The sequence below is a fragment of the Dipodomys ordii genome, unplaced genomic scaffold, assembly GCF_000151885.1.
Source record: "Dipodomys ordii isolate 6190 unplaced genomic scaffold, Dord_2.0 Scaffold98, whole genome shotgun sequence".
NCBI classification, from domain to species: Eukaryota; Metazoa; Chordata; class Mammalia; order Rodentia; family Heteromyidae; genus Dipodomys; species Dipodomys ordii.
Genome location: NW_012267314.1, coordinates 7,338,978 through 7,362,550, shown reverse-complemented (window position 1 = coordinate 7,362,550; position 23,573 = coordinate 7,338,978). Strand labels below are relative to the sequence as shown.

General features: G+C 37.7%; 1 protein-coding gene across 1 annotated transcript in view; it reads left to right on the top strand.

Moving 5' to 3' along the window:
* Nucleotides 1-23,573, top strand: part of Grm1 (glutamate receptor, metabotropic 1) — a 293,031-nt gene that overhangs the window by 243,503 nt on the left and 25,955 nt on the right. The window contains 2 exon segments of the mRNA XM_013026957.1: nucleotides 9,798-9,924; nucleotides 21,526-22,456. Of these exon segments, the coding sequence (XP_012882411.1) occupies nucleotides 9,798-9,924; nucleotides 21,526-22,456 (1,058 nt within the window).

Here is a 23,573-nt window from a genome sequence, read left to right as displayed (position 1 = left end):
TATTTGGATCCCCTTTATGTCTGCATCTTGTCTTATTGCTGTAGCTAGGCATCCTAATACTAGATTGAAAAGGAGTGGAGAGAGTGGGCATCCTTGTCTTGTTCCTGAGTTAAGAGGAAATGGCTTTAGTTTTTCACCATTGAGTATAATCTTAGCCAAAATCTTTATCCATAAAACATTTTAAAATTAAGATTTTTGAAATCAAAGAAAATGTGGTACCAAAACCAGTAGTAGTAGTAGTAGTAATAGTAGTAGTAGTAGTAGTAGTAGTAGTAGTAGTAGTAGTGGTGGTGGTGGTGGTGGTAGTAATAGTAGCACTTAGTCATATGTTAGCTATTGTTAAGCTAAAAGCTAAGCAATGATGAACAGGCAAGTCACAAAAGTAACAGAGCTGAAATGAGATAACACTGAAGCTCTATCATTTATCTCTTTTTTTTTCTTACAAGTCCTTTGATTTTTCTGAAGTAAGATTTTTTTTCTCTTCCTAACCAAAAGAATTCTCAATTTCTACTTATATTCCAGGGTTCGGGGTGGGGGTGAGGCAAGTGAGTAACCATATCTTTAGAACACTAGAGTCAATAGACACCAAACCTTAGTCATGTGCTGGATGTGACCTAAGAATTCTCAGTGAAGAAGTCATGAGAACAGTTCTAGCTGTGTCTCGTTGCTATTTAAAAGCAGACTGGATAATGTAGAAGGAAATGGAGCAGAGGGGAGGGACTGGGAAATGGCAGGGGCGTGGATTACATGAACTCATAGGTCTTTCTCATCTCTAATTTTCGGTGATTCATCTCGGGGAGCTGACAGCCTGTCACATAAATGTTACACGGCACAGCTGGAGCTGGAGTAGATCGTGTAAGGCTCTGGTCCCTTCATGATGCCTCTAAGCTTCCATGCCATTTGAGGTTTGCCTGGTAGCTGCATAATGTCCCATGTGGGGGGAAGATGTCCTATGACTCCTAAGAATGCTGAGGGCTGGAGTCTAGATTCTGTTGTGGAGGGAGGCTCTACTCACTGACATTGGTGGAGGATTTGAAACCTGCAGTCATTTTTAGCAGCTGAGAACAAATGTCCTGGTGGACCAGCTCTGGGTGACTCCAGCTATTTTGAGAAGATAACAAATGTCTGAGACAAACTGCCATAGTTTGAAAATTGAGGGGATGGGTCATGATGGGAGAGATGAAGCATAATGAAAGGTGTGATATTGATCAAGATGCATGGTACTCATAAACCAGCTCATTTGAGTTGAAATCCCTTAGTAGAACTACTTAAATATAATACAGAAAGCCCCTCCCATTAAATACCTTGTGTCTTCTCTGCAAAAGTTTTATTTAAAATATTTAATTGCTTTCATGACAAGTACCTAAACCAATGATTCTCCTTTCTTGCTCTGATGGCAGGGTGCGAAAGGCCTTCTACCCATGGCCTGGCTCATCCTTGATGTTGTGGATACTGTGCTTTGACAATGGTTTGAGTGTGTCTCCAAAGGGTTTATACTTTGGAAGTTTGATCCCCAGCATGGCAATGGTGAGAGGTGGTGGGTCCTTGAAGAGATAAGGCCTAGGGGAGGTAATTGGGTTATTGGGAGTATTACCTTCAAAAGGATTAAGATCAGGATCATGAAGTTAGTTTTATCCACAGCTGGTTGTTATACAGTTCAGGCATCTCATAGCTGAGTCTTTTCTGCCTCCCGCTAGTCTCCTTCCATTTCCCTTCCATGCTATGATGTAGCCATCGTGACCCTCACTAGTAGCCAAATTCATAGGGCTGCCAAAGCTTGGGACTTTCAGGCAACCAACCTATGATCTAAGTAAACCTTTCTTTGTAAGTTACCTAGCTTCTGGTATTTTTGTCATATTAACTGAAAAAGGACTAATTACATGGGTCACGGAAACATATGGCCAAGGAGTTTTTGTTGTTGTTTTTCTTCCATGACTAGGAGAAGCTCTAGAAACATTTGCAATCTATGCAGCAGGATTTCAGTCCTAAGAGCAGCTCTAGCCAAATTAGTATGTTGGAGGCATTTGTCTTGCTACTCCCCAAACATCTATTTCCTCTGATCCAGATGGAATTCTTTCACATGAGGCCATCTGGTGGTATGTAGGAGTATGTCGTCTGCAATCCAGAAGCCCCAAGCTGCTTCTAGACTGTTGCATATATATATATATATATATATATATATATATATATATATATATATATATACTGTGATGTAAGACCAATGGATTCTGGCTGCATCATCTTTTCTGGATGGTGAAAATAACAAAGCACAACACAGAAGTCCTGGGCTCATGGGGTCTCTGACATGCTTGACTCAGGCTTCCTTTCACCCATTGAATGTGCTGTGCATAAGTAACTTATGGAATCACAAAGTTTTTTTTGTTGTTATTTTGTTGGTTTTTTTAAGGATATAAATTGGGCACAAGAAACCGAATTAGGAAACAGCAGATTGTTCCAAGGATTAGCTGTTCTCCAGCTCCTTGTCATGTGATTCCTTCCTGTTACCAAGAGCTGGCAGGCCATGAATGGTGTTCCCATACTATGTATATCTGAATATTTTAAAAACAAAAGCCTCTTTCTTCCCCAAGTTCAGGGGAAAGGCTCTGTCTTGATACTAAAGTATTTCTGGCACCCAGTCTTGGTTATACCCATTTGATGTTATGAAGGAGATACCAGAAATCATTACTGGGCCATTACAGAGCACTCAAGATAAATGCAAATCTCCTGGGGGCCAATTTCAGAAATATTATGTGCCCTGCAGGAGGAAAATATGCTGGTTCTCAATAGTACCTGAAGTGGAAGTGGAGGGGGGTTAATTGTTTCACAGAGTACATTGGGAGATTTGGAAGCAAATGAAATCTGAATCTCATTGAGCAAATAATAGCACTTACATTCTAATCCCACTAATTTGCCACCTGTGAGGCCTAGGATGCAGAGAGCCAGATCTTACTCGCCACTATGAAGATAAGAGAGGCTCTTACAAGGTGATTGTAGGACAAGCATTAGCTTTAACTGTAAGTACAGAGTTTAGTAAGTCTCTTCTTTTTAAGTATCAGATGCCATTCCTAAAATAATGGACTGACAACCCCTTGAATTTTGTTATAATAATTACCTTTGTAGTTGTGACAAATCCAGTTTTCTTATGTTGCTTATTTTTAGAAATACATATCTTATATCTTACAAAGGTAAAGAGCGATTTCAGTCCTACCACAAACACAGGTCAATTACATCACATTTTTTTATTATTATGTGATGTATTAATCAGGAGAAGGGAGCCCATGCCATGTGGTTCAATAGAAGGCATTTTATAAAGGAAACCTGTTAGAAGGAAAGGGTACCGAGGCTACACGAAGATGGACAACTCATTCCCATCCTGGAGCTAGAGGAACACCGGAAAAGAACACAAGCTCTTCCTGAGATACTCCCTGTAGTGGGGTTGGAGAAGAAGATACTCTGTCTCTGTCTTCTCTGACTCTTCGGTCTCCCAAAAAAAAGGATAAGCAAGGGATCCTAGGAAATGTAGCTCACAATGTCTCAGCACAAGTTTCCTTGAACCCTAAAAATTATGCAAGGCTTAAATGCTAATGGATTCTTGTGATCTTCAAGAGAAGCAAGAATGAGACCAAAAGGCCAGTGATAGATGAAGGAATGGACTAAAGACAACAAAGTGAAGCATCTGAGCAGGAGGATTCGGCCTCACTGGATATAGCTATTGCCTGGGTCTCACATGGACCTCTAGACCACTTATTCATACTGGAGGGAAGAGGAAGAGGAATGAATGCACCCATACAATTCCATTCTCAGGTTCCTGAGGTCAAAGTTTATCCTCAGAGTTAGGTCATTGATCCCTTTAGATGTATACTAAGGAAGCCAGACTCCATGGCTTATTATGTGGCTCCTGTTAAGATGCTAATAAGCAGTGGAACAGTAAAACCCTGGGTGGCTCCTATGGCCTTCTGCTATGGTAAATCCAATAGAGAAAGTTGTGGAACGCAGTACCTATTTCCAGAGTAGGGGATCCAGCAACAGATGTCAGAAAATAAAGCAATCATGACAGAGCCAGGGTCAAGGCATAATCAAACAAGTGCCCAGAACTCTTTTGAAGCTAGTAGCCAAAGGGCTAAGAAACAAGTGAATCTCAGCAAATCTGAAACAACACATAAACCCAGTCAGTGTTGCACAAACCAGACACCAAGGCCTGGAGCAGATGGAGACCAGCATGTTTACATGGAGAACCTGCTGTTGTGTTCCTTTTTATGAAGGAGAACCTGCACAGGTGGGAAGGTGAAGAAAGGGAAGTAGAAAGAAGGAAAGAGAAGCAAAAAAATGAAGATCACAGACTGACATTTACCACACACATCCTTGTGCAAATGCCACAGATGCTTTGCATACATCACTTCAACTACTGCTTGAAGCAACACCTACAAAGCAGGTATTCCTGCCCCTGCATTACAGATAATGGATCTGAGACCTGGAGGGGTTGAGTCTCTTGCTTTCAAGCTTCGTGCCTAAGCTGGTCTGGAGGCCAACTCAGAAGTGTTTATCATGTCAGAGCTACATGTTGTTCAACTATCTTTCATTCTGTGAAGTGGCATGTTTCCCACACACACAAATTTCTTTGTCAAAGCCTGAGTTGTTCCAGAGTCCACACTGAAAATACAAATAGTAATCCACTTTCAAAGCACTGAGGGAGCTGAATCCAGAAGTAAGGACACAATGTGATTTAAACAGGCAGAAAAAATTTAGTAGAGAATAAAGAATGGGTACGAAAAAAGGAGAAGAAAAAAATAAGGAAAAGAACCTTCCCCCCTCCTCCCACACAGATACCTAGAAATCGCCTTCACTGGCCTCCTATTCTTTTTTTGTCCTTCTTTCCTCTTCTTTTTTCTGTTTTCTTCTTCTCTTAGGTTTGTCTTTATGTTTGTCCCTTAAGTTTGTTCTTTCCTCCAAGATAATGATTTGGGGATAAGAATGATGACAATCACTACTTCCTTTTATACTTATCTAGACAGGTAACAGCATGCTGGTGAACACGGTATATATTATAATTAGCTTCTTATTCATGCATATCTTATTTTCATGCAGTAAAATGACACTTTGCATGTGTAGAGTTTAGAACTGGATTCTTTCCATTAATAAAATAAGACCAATGACATCCTATTTTTGATAGTATTCTCTATAAAAGAAATAAATAATAATAATAATATTTGCCTCTAGCTATAAATGTAAGTATACCTAGGTCTGTTACATGAGTACTATGAGGTAATACCATTGGAGAAGTTGGTCCCTGGATTGTCTTGTTGGTAATAGGGCCTAATTGACAGAGGAGGAAACTTGTAATTTTTATCAATATCCTTCTCTAAAAAATAGATTGATGATGTTGATCTTTCAGATATACATTGCCACCTTTAACAGAGGCAACTGATTTTTCTAAAAAAAAAAATATGTTGACAGGGCATTATGTCACACTCCTGTAATCTCAGCTATTCAAGAGGCAGAGATTGGAGAATCATGGTTCAAGGTTAGCCAAAGCAAAAACATTACTAATACCCTTTTTAGAAAAATAAACTATGGTGCATGCCTGAATTCCAGCTACCTGAGAAGTAAGGCAGGATCATGAACTATGACCAGCTCATGGCAACAGCAGACCTTTTATGAAAAATAATTTTTAAAAAGGCAAAAGGTATGGACCTTTTAATCTTTACATATCAAAATGATAAGGATTTTTCCTAGCAAGCACAAGTCTCTGAGTTCAAGCCACAAGAGCACTTAAAAAGAAATAACTGGATGGGAATAAGGCTTAGTGATAGAGTGCGTGCCTAGTATGCATGAAGCTCTGGGCTTGATTCTTCAGAACCACATAAACAGAAAGAGCCAAAAGTGGTGCTATGCCTCAAATGGTAGAGTGCTATCCTTGAGCAAAAGAAGCTCCAAGACCCTGAGTTCAAGCTCCAGGAATAGCAAAAAGAAAGGAAGGAATGAAGGAAGGAAGGAAAGAAGGAAGGAAGGAAGGAAGGAAGGAAGGAAGGAAGGAAGGAAGGAAGGAAGGAAGCAAGGGGAAAGAAGAGAAAAAAATAACTAATTTCTTTTAGATTATGCATTTTCAAGATTGCAAATTAAGGTTAAAGTTTCAGATTTCAAAGCATTTGTCATTTGTAGCAACCCAAGATCATTCTTTTTTTTTTTTTTTGGCCAGTCCTGGGGCTTAAACTTAGGGCCTGAGCACTGTCCCTGAGTTTCTTTTGCTCAAGGCTAGCACTCTACCACTTGAGCCACAGTGCTACTTCTGGCCTTTTCTGTTTATGTGGTACTGAGGAATCGAACCCAGGGCGTCATGCATGCTAGGCAAGCACCCTACCACTAAGCTACATTCCAAGCTCCAAGATAATTATTTAAGGTGAGTCATTAATTATTTCTTTAGCTCCTTTAATTTGTTTTCTTCTGCTGCTGCACATTTTCTCATTTTTAGATTATTCATATAATTTTATACTTACCTGTTTCATTAGTCTAATTCCAGAAATATTTTATGAAAGATATTATGTTGAAGTTTAGATATCCATTCTTGAGCAAAACTGAATCAATAAATATCTTCTCATTTTTCATAATAATAAGAAAAAATATGAAGATAAATTTGATACTCTACAAAACATAATATAGATTAAATGAATATAAGAATATATATGTAGATTTTTATGTGTGTGTGTGTATATATATATATACACACACATACATATATATGTACTATGTGTGTCTACTATTTGCTAGCAATTCTTTGTGTTGATTTATACAGAAATAGCAATAAAAATAAAAACCAGATAAGCAAATTCTATTCAACAGCAAAGATGTGAATGTGGGGCCATCAACATGTTCCTACTTCAGTTATAAAACTTCTGTTGATATCACAATTTAATGTCTTCAGAAAGAGAAATGGGTTTAATTGTGTGATAGAATATGAAACATGTGTTATATGAAATCAGCTAGATAAACTTGGAAAAGTAATATCACTCTGTATATTCTGTAATGATGGAAACATTGCCACATGTCCATCAAATACATAAAGTAACTATTGAAGTATTATATCACCATTTCGTGCTAAGATTTAAAATCTGTTCAGATATTCTTTTTTTGATCTCCAAACTTTGACTGGAGGATTGAGAATTGAGAGGCTCTAACTGTACTGGCAGCGATAGGGTTAGTAAATCTATTTAGCATCATCATCTTTTGAATTTATCTAATTAGCTGTGCTAATTCTATAGGGAGGGAAAAGCAAAAGGCTGTTTGAAGTTGCCTACCGTGTTTTGTATTAGTTGTTACTGTATTGCTTATCTTAATTAAAATAAGGAAACAGCATATGTTTTATTAATTCAATTTCTCTTATTATTTAGAAAATAATTATCATCTGTGGTGTAATTTCCCCATGCCTATTGAATACTACAATATTTTTAAAAAAACTTTGATTTCATTTTATTTTCTAAAGATATAGGGTAATAAAACAAGAAAAGGAAAATTACATTGATTTAAAGTATTCTATTATTTGATTGTTTAATGCAATTCTAAAGAGTAGTCATGTCAATTCTCTCCATAAAATGATAGTTTATTTCCCTAAATAAGAAGAGTTTCTGTTAAAGAATAGCAATATTTGCAGTTTAATTCTGACTTTACATACGAAAGTATTTGGTGATTTGCTGGGTGTGAGGGACGGACTTCTGCTCCTAGACATGAGGAGTAACAGGTCCTTATTTGAACCTTCTGCTATAAACAATTGGTGAAATATCCGAAACAACAGTTTTCAAACATTAGCCAACCATGTGTGACCTTGATGCCAAGGAAGTGAACAAGACAAGCGAGGTAATCCCTAAAATCACTCAGGCTTTCTGCCTGGAAGCAATTTCCTGAGTGTTCAGCTAGAAAGAAGACAAAAGCTTGGCCATCTTGCTAATTGAAGGAGACAAGATCAGGAGTTTGAGAAAATCAAATGCAGCTAGAAATTGCAGTGCAGCATAAAGAAGGAGATGGATCTATGCAAAAAATGAGCCCCAGGAATTGGCTTAAGGAGTACCATGAGTACTTGAATATCAATCTGTGTGTGAGTAGAGTGGAATACTAACCACCCAAATAAAGAATAAGACTAAGAAGATGAATTCCCAGAGCTGTCAATAAAACAAGGAATTATTCTGGTTTCTGATCAAGCAGAGTGGAGAAATGTTATTGAATGCACACAGAATTAAATAAAAATGCCAGAAGGCTCAAACCTTAATAAAGAGGTTAAATAATTCCAAGAACAGAGACTATTCTAGACTGGCTCTGAAAAAGTAAAAGCAAACTGAGCTACAAGGAACTTGATAGCTTTCCAGAACTCCTTAAAGAAAGGTCGGGGGGAAGCCAGCATTCAATAGCTATTAATGTATATAATTGAGTATTTGGTCTAAATTTTTAGATGCATGACCAACCTGGAAGGGAATGCATGGCTAGGAGGAGTGGTACATATCTATAAATCCCAGCTGCTCAGAGGCTGGATCTTAGTGGGAGGAACCTGCTCTGAGGCCTGCCAGTGCAGAAGTGCAAGACTCAATTTTTAAAAGCAAACTAAAAGTGAAGGGGCTATAGCTGTGGCTCAACTAGAGCACTAAGCTAACATGGACCAGACCCTAGTTCCAATCCCCCAAACCATCAGTCTGTCAATCAATCAGTCATACAGAGGAACCATAATGACAACAAAATCATAGTTCTCATCAAAAACCATCTGTTAGGCAGGAAAGGAAAGAATAACATCTCTAAAGCAATAAAAATGAAAAAAAAAACACCTTTCAACTCATAATTCTTTCCCTAAGGACCATTGAAGAGCATAAAATGCAAACAAAACATAAACAAAAACTGTCAACTTCATTTGATAAAATAATCAGAAAGGATAATTCACTGAATTTAAAGGGTATTATAAAAATATACAGTGGCATGAGCCAAGGCAGGAAAATCCCTGAGACTATTATCTCCAAATAACTACCAAAAAAACACACAATCCACACATGGTGCTGTGGTTCAAGTGCTAGCCTTGAGTAAAAGAAACTCAGGGATAGAGCCCAGGCCGTCCATTCAAGCCTCAGGATCAATTATATATGCTTGCAACACATATATTAAAACAGTAAACTGAAAGAAAAAAGAAAATGTAAAACATACCTGGGGGATCCCTTCTATTATAGAATTGCCCACAAAATAGAATCATAGTATATATGTCAATGTAGACTGTGAATGTGACATCTATGTGTTGTTAATTTTAGAAAAACTACTAAAACAAAAAGAAGAGATACATCTGATAAGCCATTCTTCAGATTGACATGGGAAAGTGTGGAAACAAACAAAAGCAAAAACAAATGAACACAATAACATTAAAACAGGGAAAGGGAAAAAAGACAGATGGGACAGACAGGGAAAAAAAGGTGAAGCTATGGTTGACTTATAGCTAGTCATTTGATTATTATAGTAAATGTAAATGTACTAAATGGTAAAAGGCAGAAAGTTCCCAGCTGCAGATGTAAGCAAGACCTGCTGTCTGCTGTCTACAAGAAACTCACTGTAAATGTGGTGTGTTTTGACATTGAGGTTTATGTTGTACCACTGTGGAAAGTGTTCACCAATCAAACTGAAAATAGAGGGAAATTAACCTGCTGAGATATAAAACCGCTCTTCAACAGTTTTTGACTAGTACACTTCCTCTCATGTGAGGACATGTCCCCATCTGAAATGGAAGCCTTTTTCCTGGAAGCCATCTCTAAAGCATGTGAAACATTCCTGTGTTGCAGGTCATACGGAAAGGAGAAGTGAGCTGCTGTTGGATCTGCACAGCCTGCAAAGAGAATGAGTTTGTGCAAGACGAGTTCACCTGCAGAGCCTGTGACCTGGGGTGGTGGCCCAGCGCAGATCTGACAGGTAGGAACGGCTTCAGGAATCAACCTTGTTCCTGACCATTGTCCTGTCAATGCCTACCATTTAAGGCGGGCAGTTAGCACGTATTCTCAGCATTACCTTACACAGCACATTTTGTAATGCTCCTGCCGCACAAGCCTTTTATGAGTTTCCATGATACGCACAGAAAGTACAGCTCACCTAAATCTAAACACAGGTGCATCGCTATGTGGTGTGGTATTTTGTTACAGAGTTTATTTTCTGGTGTTCCTTTTTTTAAAATGGCATTGGAAAGCAATTCTAGATAGCAGAATCCATATTTGCTTCCATTTCTTGAACATCTAACTGTATAAGAATCACTATTGTAGGCCTTAAAAGTACAAAGTTAGATGAAACACAATCCTAGCTTTTACTTTGCTCAAAATCTGCAGGAGGAAACAACATGAAAAATATGGAGATATGATAGATTGTGATAGGATATGGTATAATTTATATGGTATTGATGAACATAAAAGAGATATTTACAATATACTATAAAACTTTTAAGACAGACAGGAACATGATAGAAATTCTAAAAAGTGGAACACAAGGAATTTGTAAGTTTATAAGGAAAAATAAAAGTTTACCAAGTTCACATAGGAGAAATGATGGAATAAGTCCATGGGATTGGTTGATACCCACAAGGAATAGATGGAAAGTGACAGGCGATGAGGCTGGGAAGGAAACTGGAGATGTTGGGGATGTTTTTTCATGACCCCTCTGGTGGTAGACCTTGGCTAGCAGCAGAGGAGAAACATTAAAGTAGTGAATGACAACCGTTTTCACGAACATGACGGCAGTGTGGCATCTAGACTAGACAGAGCAATCAGGAGGCTGCTGCATTGCATTTCAAAGGGTGTGAACTATACAGCAGCTGCAGCTGGAATGAAAGGAAAAAATGAATGCCAGTGATGACTTGCCTGTAAGATCAATGGGGCTGAGATGGATGGAGAACCACATGCATATTCATGAATTCTTTTTTTCCCCCACAGTCCCTAGTATGAGCTCCCTGAGGAGAAGTATTTCACAAATACTTCGTATAAATTTAAAGTCATTGAGTCTTAGGAACTTTGTCATTGAGCACATACAGACTTTGTCATCTGTGTAAGCTAACTTCTCACTTTAGCAAGAGGAAATTGAGTCCTAGAATCATAAGGTCATATGCCCAAGGTCATCCAGCCAGAGACAGTCAGTCACTCATTCCTGATCCAGTGCCTCCTTGAGTGCTGTTGAAAAAAATCTTATAGCTCATCACTGGTCATTAAATTGAGAGGATAAGAGAACAGAAAGGACTCATCCAAGCTCATCTAGATCTATGCAGTTGATTACAGAAAAATTGCAAGGTGTGTCTATAATAGTCTCCCTGGGCCTAATGGTGTCATTTATCTCAAGCCTACATTCAATGGACTGGCATGGGAACACTCCCCAGCCGCTCTTTGGCCTCCAGTCTCCTCTCTTGCTCATATTTTATCTCTTCTAAGCGTTGTCTTCCTATATAACATATGGTTCCTACTGTGCCTCTCTTTCTTATATAAGCCAGTCCTACAAAGGGACCATTGTACTAGAGAGTTGGAGTTCACTGAGCAACACAGTCTGCTCTTTGACTGAGATCACAGATGACCAGAAAGAGTCTCAAAGACAAAAACCATCCTTTGCTCAGGTTGTTCTTAGAAGTCCAAAGTACTGGCTTTGAGGTACAAGTTTTTCTCTGGTCAACATTCTTTTAAACTTTCCCAAACTCTTCTTGAGGTAGGCTTTATCTCATACATGAAAACGAACTTCTTTTTAAAACATAAAAAATAAATCTTACATATGAAAGATCTAATACATTGTAATAATAGAAACCAGAGTCATATATTTTGTTCCCTGGAGAGCTTCCATTCTGGGTGTACTGTCAACCAAAAGACAAATGAATAGTCTCATTCACTAGGACTCTGTCTTGATAAAATGAGGTGAATAGTTATCTGTCTGGAGATTCAATCTACTGTGATCTGTCCTACGTGTAAATATCGCTTTAACATTCAAATGAGTTGATTCAATGAAGAGCTCTGGTTGCATTTGTTTTTATCTCCATCCTGCAGCTACTCTTGGATGACATATTGTGCAAATGCTGCCTTTTGGATCTTTCAGAACGTACATCTTTCATACTAATCTATACTTAGATCCTAATGACACCATTGTTTCAGCCTTCTTTTTCCTTTCATACATGAATGGGAAATTAAACTCCATTTCCACTTGCTTGGTGCCATGTCAAGACGTAGATGGCCATGCGAGGTTGGGGTTGCCATGGTAGCAGGTGTTGTGAAAAAAGACCACTGCCACAGAACACCAAAAACCAGTCAAAACACTTGGGAGAAGAAATGCATTGCCTCTATGGAATGGTGTGTTTTCATAAGGAGGGTTTTCTAACAGATTTTTAGTTAGAAACCCTTCTTTGAGAAATGATGTGGGCTTCAAAAAAAACATAGATTATAGAAGATATAAAAAAATCACTTCAAGACAGCAACCATTCATATAGACTGCAATATTCCAGTATTAATAAATTAAAACACATTTCAATTTTCAGTAAAATCTGTTGTTTCTTGGCTATTAAGAGCAAGTGGTGTATTTCTTATATTTTCTTGTTATATATTCTTATTTCTTATATTTTGGAACTGTTAAATTTTTCATATTTTGGGAACTTCATCTTCTTGGAAAATTTCACACAAATATTTCACACTTTATTTTTTATGAGGCTGAAATAGGGTTGTCTTCTGTTTTACTGTATGACTTGATAGTAGTTTAATAATTCATAGAACAATTATAAGTGGTCCAATAAAACTTCTTTAAAATATCAAATAGTATAAGACTTCTCAAAAAGACAGACTCTTCTGAATTTTTGCATTAAAAATCAGAAATTAATCTTGAAGAAATGAGCTAACATTAGCTATCTGATTCCATCCAAGAGTTACCATGAGTTCTCATAATACTCATTTATTTGATTCTGCAATATTCCTTACCATTTATTTTGTGACATTTTTAGAAATTCACTTTGTAGGTAATTGATATTAATGAAATAGCATTAAGAGAAGCATTTCCCTATACAATCATAAAATAGTATTTCAAATGTTATAAATTGCTAGACCATATTCTGGGTAAAATAATCACTCCCTCCTTCTCCTCCTTTCTCTTTCTTTTTCTTCCTTTCTCTTTTTCTCTTTCTTTCTTTCTTGCTATTTCTTTCTTTCTACCTTTCTTCTTTCTTCCTTCCCTCTTTTCCTTCCTCCTCTTCCTCTTTCCTTCTCTTCATCTTCCTCCTTTCCTTCCTACTCCTCATCTCTCTTTTTCTTGTTTCTTTTCTGTTATTATTTTTTGGCTCTACTGAGATTATAGCTTGCTTGCTCAGCTGGTGCTCTGACACTTGAGCAATCTCTCCAGCCTGGCTTTTTGCTGGTTATTTTGGGGATGAAAGGTCTCATACTTTTATGCTCTGATTGCCTTCAGACTAGGATGGAGCCTCCAAATAGCCACCACCTGTGTAGCTGGAGTTCAAGGCACCAGTCCATGGCTTGTCACCTTTATTTCTCAATTCACGTTAAATTCAACTTGACCTAAGAATAAAGAAATCTGATATTAAATTTTAGCCCCCTGTAATACATTTGAATGTTACATGTGACCACATAGTCAACTCAAAAATGAGACCTCTAATCTATTCCTTAGATTGTAACTATTACCACTTCTGCAATTTTACCGAGTACTTTCAAGTCTGCTTAAAGGGAACTGAGGTGTCACAGTCCCACTTCTCTGAAATCACTGTAACCATGGATACTGCCCAGCCAGCAAGTTCTCAGAGCTTCAGGTACACTAAGCATAACTCCCACAAAGCATTCTTTTGAGTGCTGTGGTCAGATAGGCTTGAGACACTACTCATTATCCCCAACTCCACTAGTCTTGAAATACCTCAAAACATCCAGGGATTGGAAAGCTCTTTAAAAAAAAAAACAAAACAACTTTAAAACAGAGCTGAAAACTCATCCCATTAATTGCATGGACAACTTATACATTGTGGCTAATTCTTTTAGCAAGGCAAAGCTACTGCTTCTCAAATGTAGGATGTTTAAAAAATAAAGTAAAAAATAAAGCTTTAAGCAAGTGTCTTTCCTAATCTTTGTGTGATTCTTTATTTGGGGGAGCAGTTCCAGATTGGCATTGAAGAAATATTTAAAATATCAGAAAAATCATGGTCAAGTTAATGTGCCTGGGTTTTATCATGACAAACTTTTATTGTTGCAGGTCAACAGTACTTAATCTTCTTCTGCATAAAGACATTTTTCTTTTATTTTTATAGCATATACTGTGAAGGATAGAGTTATAGTATAGTTAGACCTGGATAAGTTTTATGATCATCTAAGGGATTCTTTACTCTCTATCTTTGCCTTTTGACCATGTCATGGGAACTGGGATTTATAATACATAATGTTTGACAATTCAGAAGGGACAGCAAAATCCAAAGTACTGATGGATTTCACTTGACACAAACAATTCAACTGACTGACTTGGCTTCAATTTAGGTGGCAGGGGTGGCTGAGGAGGTGGGAGGGAAGGGGTGGTAGGGGGAAAACAAAGGAGGAGGCAACAATGCTGGATAAGAAATGTACTCATTACCTTGCTCATGTAACTATAACCCCTTTGAACGGTATTTTCACAATAAAAATCATAATTAAAATTTAAAAAAGAAGAAAAAAAGACTCCAGTAGGAATTTCTGTCTTGAATTGTCTCAAATCTAATATCCATCCTTTGGATTATCATAGTTCAATCTTCAGATGAAATACATTTATATATATATAAAAATATTATATATTATATATGTGTGTGTATATATATATATATATATATATATATATATATATATATATATATAAACTTGCACCTGATATCACTTGATTTCTTGGTACTGACCTACATTTCTTCTTTCACCACAAAACACATTCTGCCTTTAATGAAATCATTGAATGAGTATGTTCTTTGAGTCTTCTGAATCCTCTCAAATATCAGAATTCCTTAATCTTGCATATGGAAAATATACTGGATAAGTTAGTGCCTAGAACGTACATTCAATTAACACTATCTTGCTATACCAAAGTTACCTTTCCACAAACCATAGCTTGTTGTAATCAAATTATTGAATTAGAGTGACAAATGTTAAGCCAAATCTAGGTCATCCCTGTCACAGTAAGGGAAAAAGAAAGCTGAATTTAGGTAACTTTAATCAGTAAACAAAAATGAGTATGCAAAATGAATAGTAATATATTCAATAATCTTAAAGGATCTTACATGTTATAATGTCACCAGCTTACCCTTAGGTCCTTGAGTTAACAACTGATTTTCATTGACCTCTGCTTCCAGAGACTTTCAGTCAAAGCTCAGTTTAAAAAAAAAACACTAAAAGGTAGAATACTCATCAATTTTAAGATTCTCTTTTATTTTGCAAAGGGTAGGAAATGATGGCAATGGTTTAAACTTTGTCAAAGTTTAAATAAATAAATGTTCCAGTGACTATTTCTCCACATCACTGTTTTTGTAAGTTAGAATGTCTTAGCTAAGAAATATAAAATGGAATTGTATTTTAGCCATTGTGAAGGTTGTGCCTTCTGAGATGAATGACGCAATCGATGCAGAAAATAAACATACTATCTGAAGTAGCATGTAATTGTAAATCAGGACGCAGAACAACTTCCATCCATTAAGAGATACTCAAAGGATTTGTTTGCAATTTGTGTTTCACTTGGTTCCCCACCTTTTCATCCTGTTCAGATTAATTTAAATTAAATATGAGTGAACCGAATCATTGCTATTCTGAAAATGTCATCTCATTAGTGTGTCTTCTGGAAAGATTTTTTTTTCATGAGGAACTTATTCAGTGTCCATTGGATGTATAACTGATGATACCAAATAGTGGCATTATATCTATAGATCTCAAACAAGGTTATTTAGGATCTTTGGGGGATGGGTATTTCCCAGCTTGAATTTGTGTATTTGCATTTGGCTCCTATACTTCTCCATAGATATCTTATTATTAAAGGACTTTTGTAGTTTTATTTGAGACCCATGGGTAATGACTTTTTATTGAAACTGCACCTTTAGCACTATCACCTCTAAATGACTTCAATGTCTCAAGTATTTTTGTGGTGCCTACTCTTTCATGTGTGAGCCCACCAGTATGATAGCAATTATTTCTGGTAATATTATGACATCAAGGAATTGGCATTAGTGATTTTTTCATAGAATTCTTGGACCATTAAAAACAGTTTCTGGGAATGATGCTCAATGGTAGAATGCTAATCTAACATGCATTGCGTCCTGAGTTTGCTCCTCAGCCCAGCCAAAAGAATATTTTTTTCCTTATAAGGTCAAATAAATGAGTTATTCTGATAGTATTCCAACTTTTAGTGTATATTTTTGCTCCTTTTATTTTAGCAATTTGAGATAGCATGGAGAAAGCCATAGTTTCATGATTAGAAGAATTTAAATTGGGATGTCTTCTATTTTATAATACTAACTGATCTGCTGTTTGTATATGAAACCTACAAGTATCTTTTTAGTATAACATCCATAGTGAAGCAATATTAAGTTAAGATGTAGTACTTGGTTATTTAAAACTCAGCTCTGAGCATAAACAGTTCTTGTATCGCATAAGCACATTCTTGAAATGTTCCTTCCTTGAGACGATTTATAAAGTTGCGGTATTACCAGTAACACATCAGCAGATAGGACATAGGAAGGAGAAGCAGCACTAATTCAAAATTTAGTTAATTAAGTAACCGACGCTGTCAGACCATTGAGTAATAAGGATTTATCACATTTGGTAACATGAGACATAAAGAACGGTACAAGACCTAAAGGTGTTTGGGTTAATTTAGTTTATGTCTGTGCTCGCTATTAGAATCTAAGCATTGATTAAATTAAGGAGTTGAATTTACTAGGGCAATTTGTTATCCTACTATATATATATATATATATATATATATATATAAAAACTTACACAAAGTCTAGTAGCTTAAAGCAACACACATTTATTATTTCACATGTTTGTGGATCTGGGGCCTAGGCAGAGCTGAATGGGGCTCTCTTCTTCTTGTGATCTTTTGGAAGACTGGGGATGAGGCCTTCTCTAAAGGTGTGGTGGGGGAAGAGTGCATGTCTCCATTCACTTCTGTGGTTGCTGGCAGGGTAGAGTGGCAGGCAGTGGCACTGAGGACCTCAGTTTTTTGGGTGGGGACTTTCCTCAGTTCTTTGTCACAGAGACTTCAGTAAGATGGCATGTGGCTTTGTAGTATATACAATGTAACAACATTCAGCTATGAAAACAAATTAATTGCTAGCTGGGCATCATCGCTCAAGCCTTTAATCTTAGCTACACAAGAGACTGAGGTCTGGAGGATCCCAGATCAAAGCTAGCTTAGACAGAAAAGTCTATGAGCTTCTTTCCATGAGATTCTGTCTCCAAAGTAAGCAGCAAAAAGTTGGCGGCATAGCTCAAGTGGGAGAACACCAGCCCTGAATGAGAAAGCCAAACTGGAGGCCCTGACTTAAAACCCCACCGCTGCCCCCTCCAATAAAAAGAAAAGAGAAGGAAAGTAAATATTAAATTTTCATGTAAGTTCTAAAAAAACCCTGACAACTTTTTAAAAACATTAGACTGAGTATTAGAAGCTAGATCCAAAAGTTCACATATTATCACATATTATGGGATAGTATTTTCATGTAAGATATTCAGGATGGATACAACTATAGAGATAGAAAGCAGATTGGTGATAACCAGAAATACAGGGAGGTAATATCAGGGAATAAGTACTTACTGTGTATGCTAGTGGTGATGAAAATTTTGGAATTAGGTAGTGGTTATACAACATATTTGATGTGTGCATGGACTTCAGTAAGGTAGAATGCAGCTTTGTCAAGGCCAGCAAGACAGAGTTTGCTAGTAAGATAAAAAAAAAAAATCATTTCCTTATGGAACCTGATCTCGCAAGCGGCTTTTCATCATCTTTGCTATACTCTATAGACAAAAAGCAAATTGCAGGTTCTTCTCTTAGTCAAGAGGAGGGGATATAAGCACACACAGATCAGAAGTGGGGAGAGGCAGTTGAAGACTACCTTAGAATCCTCCTACCACAAAGGGCAACAGTTAATTGTATGTGCCATGTTGCTAATCTGCCTAAAGCATGGTATATAGGGCTTAGTAATTTAACATAAATCTACTTACTTACAATGGCTTGTAAACCAGTATGCTATGCTCCAAATCTTAATTTTGTGGAGTCTCTTGTTTAAAAGGATTCTGTGATAATAGCTATTTCCCAAATTTTGCAAAGTGTAGGTGTTTTCATGTCTAGAGCATCTATAATTTGATGCGCTCTCTGGAAGCATTCTTGTCTATTACATTTGTGGGATTTTGTCACAAAGAATGAAGAAATATTTTTCTAATAATAATCTCAAAGTATAAATAGTAGATTGGGACATAGGATTGTTTCTTGCTATCGGAATTTTTTAAAGTAAACAAAGTATCTGTTGTTCTAATAACATAAGGAAGGAATATTCCTTCTATTTAGATTTTGTGGTAAGAGCAGGGATTTCCTAGATGTCAATATCTCTAATGGACTTAAGACATTAGGTAGATCTGAACGTTTCTGGAAGATTATCTTTCATCTTTACATCTTTTCATTAAAAGCATAGCTTCTGATAATGCCTTGTAGAATGCATTTTATGTGGTTTATTTATATATCTTTTTTATTCTGCTGCTTTAAAATATTTTCCCCACAAGAAAGCGATTAATTGAATTAAACAGAATGGATTTGTGATGTAGGACTCTACTTAGTAAGAATCGAGAGCATTTATTTTACCCTCTCTCTCTGAAGTTGGAGAGAATCTACCCAGCCTTTATTGGGAAGAAAAACCCAGAAACATGTAGAATTAAAATATGACTTTATAATGAAATCAGAAGTTCTTCCAGGAAGAGGTTTTTATTGTATTTTTATTGTAAAAATACTGTACAGAGGGGTTACAGTTACATGAGCAAAGTAATGAGTACATTTCCTATTGAGCACTGGTGCCTACTCCCTCTAAGGTCAGTCCAAGTATGTGCTCCTGAATGAGAGTTCATATTCTCAAAGCAAGAGTAATGTTGGAAAGCAACACTAAACAAAGTGATATTTCACACATTGACAACTTAACAAGTAAGTTTCCAGAGATTTTCTAAGGACTCAGAAAGAGTAGATACTTTTTATAAGCTAGTTATCAGTGCTCCAAACATGGGCCAGCTTGTACTGGAGAGTTCCTGGATCTGTGTCTTCCGGTGATCTAGTTTTCGTTTCCCACTTCCTTTTATAGTCATCAAAACACCAGCAATGCAACTCAATTCAATTCAATTGCAAACCAAATCAAACAACAACCACAAATACAAATAAGTGGGCTAAAGACTTAAAAACAAATAAGGATTTATATATGCAGTAGGTAAATGGTTACAAAAGCAAAAAAAAAGTAGCCGAGAAGTAAGTAAAGAAAAAGATATTTCTCAAATTATACAGCTAAAACAAAATGTTTGTTGACTTTATAAATACCTTAGGCTTATTTACCAGGGGCTGGAATTCTTAATGTAAAGATAGATAGATCTATGTTATACGAAGATTTAAGTTTAATGACCCTATATATAGAGTCCTACACAAGTACAAGTCCTAGCCTAATTAAATAGATACAACACAACTCAGTAAAATTAACCAGAGCTGGACCACTGTTGTGATCTTCCACAAACAGTGTATGGGAAGAACTCAGGGTGAGCTTTAGGGGTCTAGGGAGTAAACCGGATATTCCCAGTATAACCAGGAATAGTACCAAGTAAGGGTCTTCAAAATGATCTTTATGAAATCTGTAGAAATACAAAAGATGGTAAGACTAAAGACAGTCATCCTTCCTTAGCTACTTCTGCAGCTGTGGATGGAAACCACTGGAATAAATAGTTCCTTTATTTCTTTCATGAACTATATAGTCCAGACCATGATGGTTCGGTCTATGCTCAACACTTAGACATGTTTTTCTTGTCTCTTGTCCTTAAACCATACTATTTATATAATTATACATAGGATGATGAACTATGCATAATCTAGAGATTATTTAAAGCATACAAGAAGATATGTGTAGACCATTTGCAAACTGCAACTTTCCAGAAGGTATTGGAGCAAGGGTAGGTATCCGTGGTGGCTCTGGAAGTAGTTCCCCATGAACACTGAAGGAGAATTGTATGTGATTTTTTAAACCCCAAACTATACTTTATTACTTACACTTATGTGACACCCCAACTGGGGACTGTCAGAATCAAGGCCTAACATTCATTGGTTGGTAAATAAAAAGATGTTCACTGAGGTAGGTTGGTGTTGATTGGCTGAACAGACCTAAAACCATTTCTGGTGGTTTCTTGCTGCTAGAACAATGAGTCTTTTCCTAAATTTAGGGAAACGTATTTTTACTCTCACAATGTGGGAAATATTGGCCCAGACCAAACACAAAATCCTGTGAAGGGGTTGTCTCCAGAGTCTGACAATTTTTTTCTCTCACTCTGAAATATGAAACTGATTCTATTTCCTGTCTCAAAGGAAAACATCTCTCCTTTTAAGAGCATTGGGAGTAGAGATCCAGTTTCTTTTGGTCTGTCCATTTGCCATATACAAATAATAAATAGCTAAAGGAATTTTAAGTGGGTAATATAGAATTATGTGGTAAACACAAGCATGCAAATTCTTGTACAACATTTGAATTGAATTTCTATATAAAATATTCTGCAAGCCAAAATTTGCCTGTGAGCTCTATTTGTCTATGGTCAATGGCTGCATAAAATTAAAAAAAAAAGTTTGCTAGTTTATTTAGTCAGTACAGGGTCTCACATTTGCTAAACAGGTACTCTATCACTTGAGTCATACCCTAACCCTTTTATGTTTTAGTTATTATTTAGATAGGCCCTCATGCTTTTGTCTGGGGCCAGCTTTAGACCTTGATCTTCCTACCTATAAGTACTATGTTTCTGGGATTGCATGTGTGAATTGCTACATCTTATTTGTTGGCATGGTTGGAGCATCTCACTAAGTTGGCTCAAGCTGGTCTCAAACCTCATTCTTCCTAATTTCCACCACCGCAATAGGTGGGATTAGAGACCCCACATCCAGCCTGTTTGCTTATTTCTTACTAAGCTTTTCTTTTTTTTCTTTTTTTTATTGTGAAAATACTGTACAGAGGGGTTATAATTACATGGGCTAAGCCTTTGTTTTAATTTGTCCTTACTTAGCCTTTACTGTAAACATTTTTTCTCCTTTCTTTGACGGACATCCATTTATAATGACAGTATTGAAAGAAAAATATTACAGGTTCACAAGCATGTCACCTTAGACTTGCAATGAGACTAAGTTTAGGAATCTGTGTGTAACACTGGCAACTTTTGTGCCAAGCATAGAAATCATCCAGGAAGGAAAGACAGGTCGGTTGTGAATAACTAATAAGCAGTCATTATTGGTCAGCAGAAACTCCAATTTCATATGAAAATGAACTGTTTCTCATCACAGGCTGTGAACCCATTCCTGTCCGCTACCTCGAGTGGAGCAACATCGAATCCATCATCGCCATCGCCTTCTCTTGTCTGGGCATCCTCGTCACCCTGTTTGTGACTCTCATCTTTGTGCTATACCGAGATACACCTGTGGTCAAATCCTCCAGTCGCGAGCTCTGCTACATCATCTTAGCCGGCATCTTCCTTGGTTATGTGTGTCCGTTCACTCTCATTGCCAAACCAACGACCACGTCCTGCTACCTCCAGCGCCTCCTGGTTGGCCTGTCCTCCGCCATGTGCTACTCTGCTTTGGTGACCAAAACCAATCGCATTGCCCGCATCCTGGCAGGCAGCAAGAAGAAAATCTGCACCCGGAAGCCCAGGTTCATGAGCGCCTGGGCCCAGGTGATCATTGCTTCCATTCTCATTAGCGTGCAGCTCACCCTGGTGGTCACCTTGATCATCATGGAACCTCCTATGCCCATTCTGTCCTACCCAAGCATCAAGGAAGTCTACCTGATCTGCAATACCAGCAACCTGGGCGTGGTGGCCCCCGTGGGCTACAATGGGCTCCTCATCATGAGCTGTACCTACTATGCCTTCAAGACCCGCAACGTGCCCGCCAACTTCAACGAGGCCAAGTACATCGCCTTCACCATGTACACCACCTGCATCATCTGGCTAGCTTTCGTGCCCATTTACTTTGGGAGCAACTACAAGATCATCACCACCTGCTTCGCAGTGAGTCTCAGCGTCACGGTGGCGCTGGGGTGCATGTTCACGCCCAAGATGTACATCATCATTGCCAAGCCCGAGAGGAATGTCCGCAGTGCCTTCACCACCTCGGACGTGGTCCGCATGCACGTCGGCGATGGCAAGCTGCCCTGCCGCTCCAACACCTTCCTCAACATTTTCCGAAGGAAGAAGCCAGGGGCAGGAAATGCCAAGTGAGTGATCCGATCTGTGTCTCCCCGTCCCTGCCTGCCTCCTTTCTTCTCTAGTTCCTCCTCTCCCTCGTTCTCTCCCTCTCCCTCCACTCCCTCTTTCTCTCCTCCTCCTTTTCTGTCTCCTGTCTCAGTCTCTCTCCATCCATGTTTCTCTCTGTCTAAACGGTTTGCTCCATTTCCTCCAAAGTTTTGGTTTATATATATTTTTTCCTCCCCTTTTGCAGATCTCACATTCTGTTGTAGGATGATAGAGCTTAAAAGTCCTCTTTGCTTTCATTCCTTTGCAAGAGCAAACAGAGGACCAAGCACACGCACCTTCCTTGGTCTCTAGAAGATTCCAACTGCAGATCCTCTGACAGTGTTTGTTTTCACACGGGTCCTTCCCTCTATGGAGTATCAATGCAACTCTGCATTCTGGGTCAAAGACGAACAGTATTTCTCATGTATAGTTTATCTTCTGGTGGGAGAGAGCTTCTGATTGATTTCTATCATTCTGGAAGCACATTGTGACTAATCTGGAGTGGAGTGCAAGAAACTATGCACCCTGAGAAACGGCTGTCACAAAAGAGAATTGCAACCAAGTGCCATGTGTGTCCTGAAATAATATCCCTTAAGTAACTGCCTTATCATAGTCCCCTTAGTTATTAAAGTTTAAGGCATGTTGTCATAACAATGTTCCACCGAGCTACACTTGAATTGGGCTATCTCTACTTCAAGGTCATGATCAGAATGAATTGTGATTACAAATCAAAACATAAATTAAAAAAAAAAGATACAGGTGATGAGCCTTAAACTTGAGGGTGAGTAGACAATCAAAGTCCAATTGCTTTGTATTGCAATAAACACTTTGCTATCTTTCTCCTAATTTTAGTTAATAAGAATCATGTGTTCAAATTTTGGATGTGTCATCTTTCCTAGACCCACAAAAACAAATTGCATGTAATATTTGCAATTTAAAGAAATGGCACAGGTAGTTGAAGCTCTCAAGGAAATTGAATTAAAATGTAGGCAGTTTTCTTTACAAACAGAATTAATTTTACCATATAATAATTTTTCTTTTTTGGTGGGGGAGGGGAGGTCATGGGCTTGAAGTCAGGGCCTGGGCACTGTCCCTGAG